This window comes from Polyodon spathula, chromosome 3 (assembly GCF_017654505.1).
Source record: "Polyodon spathula isolate WHYD16114869_AA chromosome 3, ASM1765450v1, whole genome shotgun sequence".
In the NCBI taxonomy this organism is placed as follows: Eukaryota; Metazoa; Chordata; class Actinopteri; order Acipenseriformes; family Polyodontidae; genus Polyodon; species Polyodon spathula.
Genome location: NC_054536.1, coordinates 87,722,202 through 87,735,500, shown reverse-complemented (window position 1 = coordinate 87,735,500; position 13,299 = coordinate 87,722,202). Strand labels below are relative to the sequence as shown.

Genomic DNA, 13,299 nt, shown 5'->3' with positions numbered 1-13,299 from the left:
AAATTGATACTGTACCACTCACAATATAAAGTAAATATAGAAAGTTGTAATCAACAAACATACTGTATCAGTGGTGGGATGCATGCAGCCCATTGGGGGTGCAATGAAGGCCTTCACCACTGCCAAGCTTTATACTACTCCAAGCTTATACAATAAAAAACAGTGTATTTGAATACAGAGCCGCGTACTCTGTAGAGCTGTGGAACAGATCCGTACAGAAAATCAAGCTGTTGAAGGCAAACATTGTAACCTTTCAGTGGAAGAAAATGCTCCAATTCATGTGTTTCTGCCCTAGTCCCATTATAATTTATGCAGCAGAGTTGAACAAAAGAACCATGGGGGGAGGTCTCTTTTTAGCTCTGGGATTCAGAGGGTGTAACTTTACTATACCAAACCACTGTGGAAAAAAATGTAAATGTATTATATATATATATATATATAATATATATATATATATATATATATATATATATATTATAAGATTTTGACAACTGTTGTCCTCGTATTATGAATGGCGGTAACCATAAATTATAAAAACAGAACTACAAGGGCATCGCTGCTGCATTATCATTTTTAAATAATCACACACATTAACACAAAAAAATGTTGTGGACCATATGTTGTCTTAACTTCTTTGGTGGAAAAATGACGCTACGATATTCTGTTTTCTTATCAATTAGTGCAAGTGTGGTCAGATTATTAATATATAATATATAAACAAGTGTCCTTCTCTCAAGGAAATTCATGGTTAAATTTATTTTAATATAAGCATTTTCCAGATATTTAATTCAGACTCTTGTCTGTGTGTCATGCTGTGGGGAATCAATTGTTTCTTCAAAGCTGATTAGATAAGACAGAGGCCACAAACTGTATTAACTCTTTGAAGCTCCCCTTCCACAATGTTATATGATTGTCTCTCTTAAGGTGTCATAAAACTTGCGAAATACAGTGCAGTTGTTCCATTATTGTGTTAAAAGTTAGTTACAATGCTTTAAGAATAATTTTTAATTACATAACTTGTGTACACAAGTTTAATACTTATTTTAAGTAAGTTTCCCAATAAATCTGGTGTTTGTTGTGTTTTAAATGAATATTATAAACTAATAACTATTTTTAAATATTATCCTTTGTTTGTATTATGATGTGTTTCATATGCTTGTAATTATAATTTTGTATAAAGAATGCAACTGAAATGTGTATGCTTCTCCAATGAATGTAACAGAAGTTATATTGAATAGGAGGTTTAAATGATAAATGTAAAATCTTTTGATAACAAATTAGGTGGATACATTCCATTTCTAACACACCCTGTTTTTGTGACACGCAACTGTTTATCAAATACTGTGAACCAATGGAAGGACCGACAAGGACCTGTTTACAGTACAAGAGAACGCCTATACATCAAGTTATTTAAACTCAAAACAAGGATTTTCACTCTCTCAGCTAGTCTCTGCTCTTCTCTCTGGACACTGGAATCTCTCTGGACTCTCCCTAGACTTGCTCTTTCTTCAAAACATCTCATCGCACTCAACTCAAACTCTAAAGTTCTTCAACAAAGACGCAATAATGTAATCTTTATTTGTTATCTTTAAAACTACATGTTTTAATAGTCAAGTCTCACTGTGACAATGACTACCGTGTGATGGGTTGCTGCAACATCTGTTGCTAGGAGATGGACGTTTAATTTATGCAACACTTTTACTGCAATGAAAATGGGAAGAGAAGGAGTTAGCGATAGCAAAGAGATTTTAAAATGGATACTTTTGTTATGAGAGTCAAGCATGTCAGCTGCTTCAGAAAGTGATGAGGGCAACGTAATAAATAAGCGAAAAATTAGCAAAAGACTGACTGAGGGAAATCTCTTTGCTGAGGTACGATGTGCTTGCACCAGCCTTACGTCTGACTTTAAAAAGCTGGTGGAAACTATCGTCTCCCAAAAGTTACATTAATGGTACAAACTGTACATGTATTACCAATAATTAGGCTTCCAAGCTGGGTTGGAAAGCCTATTGTTGGCAGCCTGATGCATTTTTTGGAAAAGCATTTCAAAATCTTTTTCTTGGGAACTGTTGAACTAATTGATCTGAAACATTGCATGCTTCATCAGTAGCCAAACCCGCTGGCACCAAATTCTCCAAAACGCATCCAAACATCAAACTGCTTCTGTTTGCAAACCATTTTGACACATTAAAAGCCCTGCAGCAATCATTTTGCGGTTTTTGTTACTCATATAACACACATGGGGCTGCGCATTCATGTACCTTTCTGTCCGTATGTATTAAATACTCACAAAAAATGGTATTTGTGCAAAAACCAAGATGGCCACATGACGCAATTCTTTAAAAACTTTTTCAAAATCATCTTCTTGGGAACCGGTGAACCGAATGATCTGAAACATCGCATATGTCATCAACAATTAAACACGCTTGCAGTTGCAATGATAAATGTTAATATCAAAATGGCTGCCAGCTCACTGAAATGCGCTCCAAAGATGAAACTGCTTCTGTTTGAAAACCGTTTAACTTGGTAGCATCATCCTAGGGACAATGAAATTCAAATAGGGAAAAAATTTGTTCTTTTGTAAAACAAGATGACTGCCAACCGCTTCAGTTGAAAAATTGTTTATTTGATTGAATCCAAAGTTGACAAGCATCATCCCTGTGTCGATACAATTGACTTTTTCAAAAATGATGTTTGTGCATAAACCAATATGGCCAGATGACGCATTTCTTTAAAAACTTTTCAAAATCTTCGGTCAATTGTAAAACTAGCTTATAACTCCTTAGAGTGTATATAAGTTAATGGTTACTATAGAACACATATAAGAACCCATCTATGCTCTATTCAAAAATGACCTTGATCATGACCTCTGACCTCTCCTTAAGGTTAAATGTAAAATTAGCTTCTAACTCCTTACAGGGTATAGATAGGGTCATGGTTATTGTGGTGTTTAAAATTATAAAGCATTGTGAGATAATGAACTAATGCTGTATTTTGATTTGAAACGGCTTCATAAAACTGATCTGTTGCTGACACTTACACAGCTTACCAATATTTTCAAGTGGTACTGAGCTTGGAAGCTGTAAAACTGCCTGGCAGTTCTATTCATATTTGTTATTCAATTGAAATTGTAACATTGCTCATATTTTAGGCAGTGAATGCAATTTTGATGATTTCTTTGCCTATGTATTTTAATTTGCGGTTTCTGGCATTTGGATGTGTTGTTGGCTCTGATGACCCTCAAGGCTGTTTTAGGCTGCAAATGCAGCCCTTTCATTCATTTCAGTTAACCACTACTGCACTAGATGCTACAAGTGCCAAAGGTAAATCAGGCCTTTAAATTCTATCAGATTTCCCTGTAGTTTGGTGAAATAAGCCAGATTGGACAAATGTCTGAAATTATTCTTTGTACTTGGTACTAGGACTTAATTTGTGCTAATATTGTTGATAAGAAGACATATCTTTTAAAATTAACGTTTCTCCTGGTCCCTCACAATGCTGAGCTTCAACGTAGAAATGTTTTGGAATAACTGGCTGCTGACATTGTGAAAGAAAACTTTAGTACCTCTGTTTTTCCTGTGCCGTCGTCTACCATATTGTATTGTGCTGCCATGTGACGGGATTGGTGGAGCTTGGAGGCATCAAATTGCACCTGTTCAATATTTGCAATCCTTTCTGTGACAAACACCTTCCCAAAGCCTTCACTCTGATTCTTCTCTTTCCAGTCCTTGAAAAACTGTTTGAAGATTGGAGTCTCACCACCTTCCGGAAGAACTTGGACCTAGAGTTAAACACAGTACATTATTAGACCAGCCTCATTGCTGTGATATCTTATTATCGATGGTGTACATTTTGATTAGTAAGTCCCTGTTAACTAAGCACTTGTTACGGAAGGAATAGACAGCACAGAATTGCCTAGAACAAATTTTATATATATACAGAAAAACAAATTGGCTAACAAATACCACACAACCACTCCCTCATTTTATTGGGGGCGTCAGGGTCCAATATAAGTCCTCTATGCAACCCGCTTTTTTTCATTTTTCATATAAAAAGCAGCACACCATTTTGATTTGTACTGCGGAGGGTAATTGCCTCTCATCAACTTCAGTCTCCAATGAATTTCACCATGTTAGCTAAAATATTTTTGGCCAAGTCGTTCATAAGTAATTAATTTAAACGAAACACAATAACACATTACACACACCTATATAACAGTACGATAATATGGGCCCCGCGCTATATATCTTATCCGCAGTATAGCGAGGGGTGGTGTGTGTATATATATATATATTATATATTATATATAGATATATATATATATATATATATTATATATATTTAAACACTAGGCGTGAGATAGAGATAGGGCAGGCGAAGCAGAAGGGAGCGGTTACTAGGACAAAGTGCCGGCTAGAAAGGACCGGACCTAGGATAGAAGAGCAGGCGAGGCCCACTCTAGTAGCAGACCAGCGAAGCTAGACATAGAAGCTAGGACAGAAAGTGGTCACTGACTGAGGGCGGCGATGCCGACACGAGCCCAGGGGTGAAGGACCCAGCAACCGAAGACAGGATACAGAAAGTGGTCACTGACTGAGGGCGGCGATGCCGACACGAGCCCAGGGGTGAAGGACCCAGCAACCGAAGACAGGATACAGAAAGTGGTCACTGACTGAGGGCGGCGATGCCGACACAAGCTCAGGGCCGAAGACCTAGCAACCGGAAACGGGATACAAACGTGGTCACTGACTGAGGGCGGCGATGCAGACACGCTCAGGGCCGACGAACCTAGCAACCGAAAACATATATGAGGGTTATGACTCGTGGAGCCGCCCCTCAGAGGAAGATGGTCCCGGAAGACTGGGACACGAAAGGAGATAGAGAGGGAGAGGTACCCAGCATCTGAGACTTCTGTAAAGGAGCGCTCGTTAGACCCCCAATTGGCTGAGACTTCACGCTGCCTGGGACCTAAGATAAGAACAAGGCATAGAGGTTAGTATGGGACTCGAGCATGAGTAGCCACGTCCCGAACTGAGACAGAATATAGAACGCCTTGAGTGAGGCAAGATAAGCGCAGGAGCTGAGAAAGAACAGAGTGTGGTTGGGGGTCCACAATGACTCACACGGTGAGAACCCCCCTGAAGGTCAAGGGTTAGCTGAAGCCATGCCCTGAGGTCGGGGAAGTGAGATCACTTGCCCCCCAAAGGATGGACCCCCGGCACTCCACCAAATCACCCACACCTTGAGACAAACAAAAGAGCACATGCCAGCGCATAACATAAACAAAAGACTAGAAAGACAAACGGGACAAATGGGAGAATGGTTAGTAAATTTAGTAGAATATGACTATGTGTATATCTGCTGCTCATTGGAGAGGAAAAAACCCCTTGAAGCTAATTAGGGGAAAACCTCTAGTGCCTCCGGCAGACAGGTAGCCCCCACTTCAGGCATACTAGCAATTTTGGAATGGGCAGCAACTATGTCAGAGGGAGATGAATGAACATAAGAATCCACTGCAGAACAGAACCATGCCCCATGGTCTTGATCAGGCTCTGATTGATGCTGGCCCTTGCAGCAGAGGTGGCTGCACTGATATGGAAGGAATGGGGTAAATAGCTGAGGAGGGAGGCCTGTCCTGGAGAGGAGGGTGGAGAGGTGGGTTGAGAACCAGAGACAAGTGATGATGGGTTTGGAAGAATTGATGAATAGAGGGTCCGGGAAGGGGGGGCAGGGTTTCCTGCAGGAGAGATACCTTGACATTGCTGAAAAGGGGAGAGAGCAGACTTGGTCCTTGAAAGCTGAATGAATTGACCGCACCGGAGTTGGTCTTTCTTTGAAGTGCACAGCCGAATAAGAAAATAGGAGTTGGAAATAGAAGAGAGGAGAGGGTGGAGAGGAGGGAGGCCTGCTCGGAGGGGAGGGTGGAGAGGAGGGAGGTCTGCTCAGAGGAGAGGGTGGAGAGGAGGGAACCATGCAAGGAGGCGAGGAGGGAGGCCTGCTCTGGAGGCGAGGGTGGAGTTGAGGAGGGAGGCCTACTCACGAGGCGAGGGTGGACAGGAAGGAGGCCTGCTTGGGGGGCAAGGGCGGAGGAATGGAGGGAGGTCTGTTTGAGACGAGGCAAGTGATGATAGGAGTGAGATGAATCAATGAACAGATGATCTGAGGGGGAAGTGGAGGGGGGGTGGGTTCCTGCTGTGGAGATGCCTTGAAAAGGGGGATAGGGAACTTGATACTTGATGTGTGAGTGGACAGACTGCGCTGAATTAATTCGTCCTGAGGTATGCAGCCAAGTGATGGAGTAAGCATGGAAGGTGGCTGAGAGGCAGCTGATCTCCATGGGTAAATCATTGTAGGGGGAGAAGTGGCTTTTCGGAAGAGTGGAAATTAACAAATGGAGAATATATTTTGATATAGACAGATGGGAAGGTGAGGCAGGGGGAAAGCTCTTAAGAATCCCACAGAGGGTCAGACAGAATGCTGAATATGAAGAGACAGGAGGCAGTTGGAGACCATGAGAGCCAGGTTTTGATTGAAGGGCTATGATTATTCGAATCTGGGCGCAGGGGATTGAAGACGCTGAGCAGGCTGTAGAATAGGAGCTTGAACAAGGTTGAGGGCTGCAGACATGTAATGCTGAGCAGATTGAAGGGGGTTATGGAGAGTAGGTTTCAGTTAAATAGTATCTGGAGAAGCTGAGGATTCTGGATGGGGGTTGTGGAATCAAATGGGACCAACTGACTGAACTTGGATACCGAAAGTAGAGGCAGAAGAAGAGCTGGAACTGAGGGCTGAGGTGGCAGCTGGACTGAACGAACATGAATCGGCTACTGGGGAAGCACGGCTCCTTTGCGCCCCATATTCTAGAAATGAGGGTAAAGATGAGATGCCGCCTTTCTTTGTGTTAGTTAATACAGGATCGATCAGTGGTTTGCTACTATCATGTCTGCTTGAAATGGAAAAGGAAAACTCACATTCAGAGATTTGGGTTTCGCAACATCAGTTATTCTCTTAATAGTGGAAATCCTTAACTCATAATCAAGACAGACTTCTAGTCTCATACCACATCTCAAACCAAGTATTAATGCTGTAACGTTTGGGAGGAATAGGATTGCTGAAGAAGTGCCCCGTATTTTGATTAGATGGAGATTAGCGTTAGCCTTGATTGTGGGAATACTGCCACGATTTGCGTATTGGAGGAAGGCTGGAGCATTTTTGGCTCTGGAGAAGTACATCTGCAGACTTCAACAGTAAACTATAGCAACTTTGCAGCTGTGGTAGTGAACAGATCTGAAGAGGGAACATTGATAAATCGTAGGACATGGTTCCATGACTGACTAGCGGCTCGCTTTGATGAAATGATGACTTTTTGATGAAGCTGGTCAGACTGGAGGAGCAGCGCCAAATGAGGAAACACGAATCTAGGAACAGGAATAAGTCACAGGAATGGATGCGTGATGCATGAAAGCTGGACGTTACTATGATGGTAGATACTGAGCATCTCAAAGGCGGAGTAAGGTTGCTTCATGACTAGGTCCTTGAAGAGGGGAACTGTTGAAATTGGAGAATGTCAGTTGCCACAAAAGGTTGAGGAGGGGGTCTCCTATAAATCCCTCGGAATGACGACAAACTGCGGGATGTGTAGAAAAGCTGGAGCATGCGAGCTTCACAGTGATAGCAAACCAGCTTAGAGACTGTATAAAATTTGTGGCGTTACACTGCCATCTAACGGTTATGATTAGAATTAACCATTGGCTTGAATGAAGCCGGGTAGAATATTTGGTTATTGTGATTAAGATCCTTGTCGGTGTAGAACAACAATTGCGTACTCTTTTAGATTTTAATATCTTCGTTACATGTTTTAGGACAGTCAGTCATGTATATGAATACGTTAACGCGGTATTTAAATGTCACAATTCGACGAGGTGAACGAGCCCTCGCAGGTTGTAAAAGCCCAGTGGCAAGCAAGCCAGAAAATTGCAGTACTGAGGTACGGAGCTCGCAGTGCAGATTAAGCTGCCTGGTCACCATGGTTACTTGCCACTCCCCGCAGTCACGCAATGAGGGCGTTGCCGTGGTAGCCACGAACTGAGAAGCGCTGGTGGAAGAGTTGCAGAACAGCAGTGTTGTTGAATGTTGTTGTGACGAGTCGAAAGCACAAACCGCGACACGGTGAAACGGAGCATGAAACTGAATGGACAGGTTCCTAAAACGTTGAACGTAGCCAATAGAAGTTCAGGGCAGGATCCTATGAAGGAACGGTAATTTTGCTGGCTCTGGGAGCAGAGGAGGGGCGCTTAATTGCAAGCGAAAAGTAAAGGAATGTTCAGCTGACAGATTTTTATGGTGGATTAAATAGAGGAGCAATGGCAAGGCAAACGCTGACGACGGGAATGTCGATGTCGTTGAAGGAGCTTTAGAGATTTTAGTGGAGGGCCAGTTTGCCTAATAAAGACGCGGACGAGATGAGAAATGAAGCTGCAGTTTGAACGGTGCTGTTGCTAGGCTGGAGGCTGGAAAGAGCAGGAAAGACTAACGCTGGAGCTCCTGCAGCCGAATGGAGAAGCTGAATGATGAGAAACAGCACCGGAGCAGGTAGGAAAATATTTGATAATATCTTGGTAGCGCTGCGTAGAGAATTGACCAGTGCCAGTGCCTCCAGTGAAAGGCAACGAAGTGTAGAGTAGCGGAGAAATACGAAAAGACGGCGTCTGAATGTGTGCTACAACGCTAGACAGCAAAGGTGCAAGTGATCAGGGCTTAAATAGTAAATAGGAACTAATTGACAGGAAATTGGAAACCCCCTTGTTACACGCCTCCTGAAGTTACGCAAGCTAACATATAGACACACACACACACACAAAATGTAATTATTCTTCTAGAGGAAAACATACTTGAACTTTGACCCATTCGACTCCGAGACCATCACTTTCAATTCATATACAAAATATCTTGTTTTCAATCACTCTACAACTCCCACAGTACAGAAATGTTCATTAATGATCAACAAAATGAGAATACATTAAAAAAAAAAAAAAAAGTTAAGCTGGTGCATTCCTATCTCACAGAAACTGGAGAAACAGATAATGACATTGAACGTCTGTACAGCACTGAAACACAATGTTTAAAAAACCAAACTGTACTGCTGAACCTCGTCTTCTTTAATTTTAGCATCACAAGGGTATCCATGTGTTATAAAAAAAAAAAAATAGATGGGCCTCTTCAGTGAGTTACAGGAAAATAATTCCATCTCTGATTTCTGTGACAGTTTATAAATGACTTGACCTTCGGTCTCGTAATTTATGACATTACAGAGACCCTAGATGAAATTATTTTCCTGTAACTCACAGAAGCCCATCTATTATTCTCTCTCTCTCTATCTCTCTCTCACTAACTAACTTGGGAAACGACAGCTGGAGCGCGCGTCCTCCGAAAAGTGCTCCCACCAATCCGTCTATTTTTTGCACTACAGATCCACAGCGAGCCCACCAGACCTATAGTGCCGGAGAACAACACAGATCTGGTGGCTCCACTGAAGAACCACAGGCGCCCTATCGGCCTATCACTGGTGCGCGGTGAACCGTGGATTCCCTTGCCTACCTAAGCCCTCCCTACCAGGGCGTTTTTTTTTTTCTTTAAAGAATCTGACAGCTGAGAGTACACTGAGTTTCGACTGAAGGTGAAAAATGTGACAGTGGTTTTAAGGGACAATACAATCACCTGGGTATTCTGGGGGTATCCCATCTGTTTAAGAAATCCTTCAGCTGTTTTCATTGCTGTCTTTCTCTCTTCAGGGTTAGCATTTTTACCTATACAAATGAAACAAAAAATAATCAGTTAGTCAATTAGAATAAAATGTATTTATTTAAAGATGTTGAGATACTGAGAAGTAACATCTCATTTTCATAGATCTCTCATGCCTGTTTACAGGTGGATAGGAAATTAAAGACTTGTTCAGGAAATATACCATCTAGAAGTGACACATCCATTGGAAATTAGAAAATGCTTCAGAGTTTCACCAGGATTTTGGTTTAATCACTTTTCCAAATGATGGCTCTATTAACGGTTCCAAGTTCTGAACCACTTCAAGCAGCCAACATTCAAAATGTTTGTAACACGCATTTTCCCAGTCTTGGCGCTGATAGGATTTGTGAACTCATGGTGTATATTTAGGAATTATCATGACATAAGAAACTGTCCTTTTCACTGCTCATGTTCACTGGACATTAGATAAGAGATATTAACTACTTAAACTCAAGTACTATGCCAGAGATCAAGTTAAAAATCACAATAAGCCCCTGTAACAGGGAGAGATCTGTGCTGACTCTGCTGGTGTGTTCACGGGCTGCAGGAAGAGGGCGGCAGTCCCCCAACAACCGCCTGTGAGTCATGGCAGTGACACGGGGAGGTGGGAAAGTGTGAGTGTGGACTTTCCCCCTCTCTGAATGGCCGAGAGGCGGGTCTTGGGTGATTGTCGGTCCTATAAAATAACGCTCTGTTGTTTCCTCAGGTCTGCCCACTTAGACGCGCTAAGGGTGCGGACACTTTGATTCGGGACCGGGAATCAGCGAGACAGAGAGAGAGAGCGGGGAACCCTTGGGCAGACCCCGGCGTATTGTGAAAAAGCAGGCGAGATAGCCGAGAGAGTAGGACGGTGATCCGGGTCGTGCGGGTAGCGGCGACCGGGATAACGCTGCCGAGTGCAGCACCTTTTATTTGTAGTTTTATTACTGTTTTATTTTCCCTTGTTCTTTTCGCCTTCTGTTTTCATTATTATTTCTTTGAGCACCTGCGAGTGCATTTGCAGGTCGTGTACCAGCTGTGGTATTTCCGTGGTGCTGTCTATCATCGTTGATAGGCAGCCCACGGTCAACAGTGCCCTCTACCGGAGAGAAAAATACGAGAGAAAAAAAAAAAAGAGCCGGCCTAAAATAAAACTGGGCACCTGTGTGGTGTTTCCCAAATACACCTGTCTGTCTCCTTGTCAGTGAATTACCCACACCCCTTCCACACGTGGTGTCAGAAGTGGGATTCACTGGCACTGCCCCAAGCAGTGCAGCTATAGAAGGAGCAGACGAGCCATGGATGCTACGCAGTTTGCGGCGATGATGGACCTCCTGCGCCAGACGCTCACCGCAGCAGTGCAGGGGGCCGCAAGACCCGCAGCTCCAGACCCCCAGTTGCAACGCCCCACAAAAATGACGGCCGAGGATCGACCTGACGCCTATTTGGAGGTGTTTGAAGCTATGGCGACCTCGGCCGGGTGGGATCCAGCCCGGTGGGCTAGTTACCTGCTTCCTCAGCTCACGGGGGAGGCGTAAGCAGCAGCGAGAACGCTGTCCCCGGAACGGATGATGGATTCCGAGAGGAGCAGTTTGCGGTAGGGGAGCACCCACGAGCCATCGCCCACCGTCTGAAGGATTACGCACTGGGTTGGTTGAACCCGGAGCTGAACACCAAAGCCAGGGTGGTGGAGATGATCGTGGTGGAGCGCTTCCTGGAATGTCTAGCCCCGGAACCTCGGCTGTGGGTCCAGCGGCAGGCACCAGACACGCTGGACCGGGCGGTCGAGCTTGCCGAGCGGTACCAGGCAGCAGAACCAACGCCCGCGAAACTGCCCGGGAGGAGTGCGGCTACTGGATCGCCACCTCAACTGGCCCCAGAAAGGGCGAAGGGACTGGGGGGTAGGGGTAGTCCAGGATTTGGTCGGGGGGTGTCGGCGAGAGCTCCCGGCCCGGGTACTGGGGCAGGGTGGGGATACCCACGGGCTGCTGCAGTGTCGGACCGGGGTCTCGCGCGGACGCCTTATCGGCGAGCCCCTTTTATGGCTCCTGTGTTTCCCCCTCTTTTCAAAACTTCGGGGAGAGAAGCCAGCCCACCGAGGTGTTGGACGTGCAGGGAGGTGGGCCACCTTTCCCGGGACTGCCCCGTGATGGAGTGTGATCTCAGCCGACCAGGTAGGCACGTTCAATTACCTCAGTCACTTCAGCACACAGGTTTTGTTATTCCTGTGACAGTGGATGGTACAAAAACCCAGGCTCTCCTGGACTCAGGGTGTAGTCAGTCTCTGGTACAGGAGAGCCTAATCTCACCGGGGCATAAACGTATATTGGGACGGGTGCATATTAAATGTATTCATGGGGATGTCCGCTCCTATCCCAAGATAAATGTGTGTATGACTATTGGCCAGCAGGTGACGCAGGTGCAGGTAGGATTATGTCCTCGATTGCCGGTACCAGTAGTTCTGGGACGGGACTGTGAGCAGTTTAAAGATTGGTTGGCTGCTCTGACAGCCCCGTCTTCTTTATTGGCTAAGAAAGAGGAAGTAATTGGAGAGATTTTTCCCTTTCGCGATCCAGAATTGTTTTGCCATAGATTTAAACCCCGTAAAACTAAACGGGAGCGTCGGATCGCTAAGAATGAGGGCTGGCAATGGAGGGAGTCGGAGAAGTTCCAGGTGGGGGCGGTTGGTGAAGAGTCCGGGGGGGAGGTCGCGGAGCCAGCGCAGGCGTCTGGCTCGGCTGCCTCTGCTCGGGACCGACCTGACCCCGAGTTGGAAGCCATGGGAGCTGATTTCTTAGCTCGCTCCCGTGACTTCCGACTCGAGCAAGGGCGTGACGACGTGCTGGGCAGGCTCTTTGACCAAGCAGCGGTGGTTAATGGTCGGGTGGTCGAGCCCAGACGCGCCGCCACGTACCCCCACTTTGAAATTGATCGAGACCTACTGTACCGTGTTGATAAATTACCCCAGACCGGTGAAGTGCGTCATCAGTTGCTCATTCCTCAGCCCTTTAAGGAGGATTTGTTGCAGCTGGCTCACGCTATTCCCCTGTCTGGTCATTTGGGAAGGGATAAAACTAAAGCAAGGCTTGTGTCACGGTTCTTCTGGCTGGGGCTGGATGGCGATGTTAAGCGGTTTTGTGAGCGTTGTGGGGAATGTCAGAAGGCCAGCCCTAGAGCCGTTCCACGAGCCCCTCTGGTGCCTTTGCCCCTAGTGGAAGCTCCGTTTGAGCGTATTGGGATGGACATAGTTGGGCCACTAGAAAGGAGTGCGGCAGGATACACCCACCTACTTGTCATTCTGGATTACGCTACGCGTTATCCAGAGGCAATTCCCCTCCGATCTATGTCCGCTAAGTCTGTTGCCAACGAGCTTGTGAAGGTTTTCTCCCGGGTGGGGATTCCCAAAGAGATACTAACCGATCAAGGCACCAATTTTATGTCCCGACTAATCCGCGGAACATGTAAGCTTTTGGGAATTAAGACCATTAGGACCTCTGTGTTTCATCCTCAGACAGACGG

At 45.0% G+C, this 13,299-nt stretch overlaps 1 protein-coding gene across 1 annotated transcript in view; it reads right to left on the bottom strand.

Moving 5' to 3' along the window:
• The window catches only part of LOC121313578 (adseverin-like), a 43,299-nt gene that overhangs the window by 7,703 nt on the left and 22,297 nt on the right, over positions 1–13,299 (bottom strand). Inside the window, exons 7-8 of the mRNA XM_041246264.1 lie at positions 9,718–9,806; positions 3,566–3,781 (exon numbers count right to left, since the gene is read on the bottom strand). Of these exons, the coding sequence (XP_041102198.1) occupies positions 3,566–3,781; positions 9,718–9,806 (305 nt within the window). The remainder of the gene's footprint in view (positions 1–3,565; positions 3,782–9,717; positions 9,807–13,299) is intronic.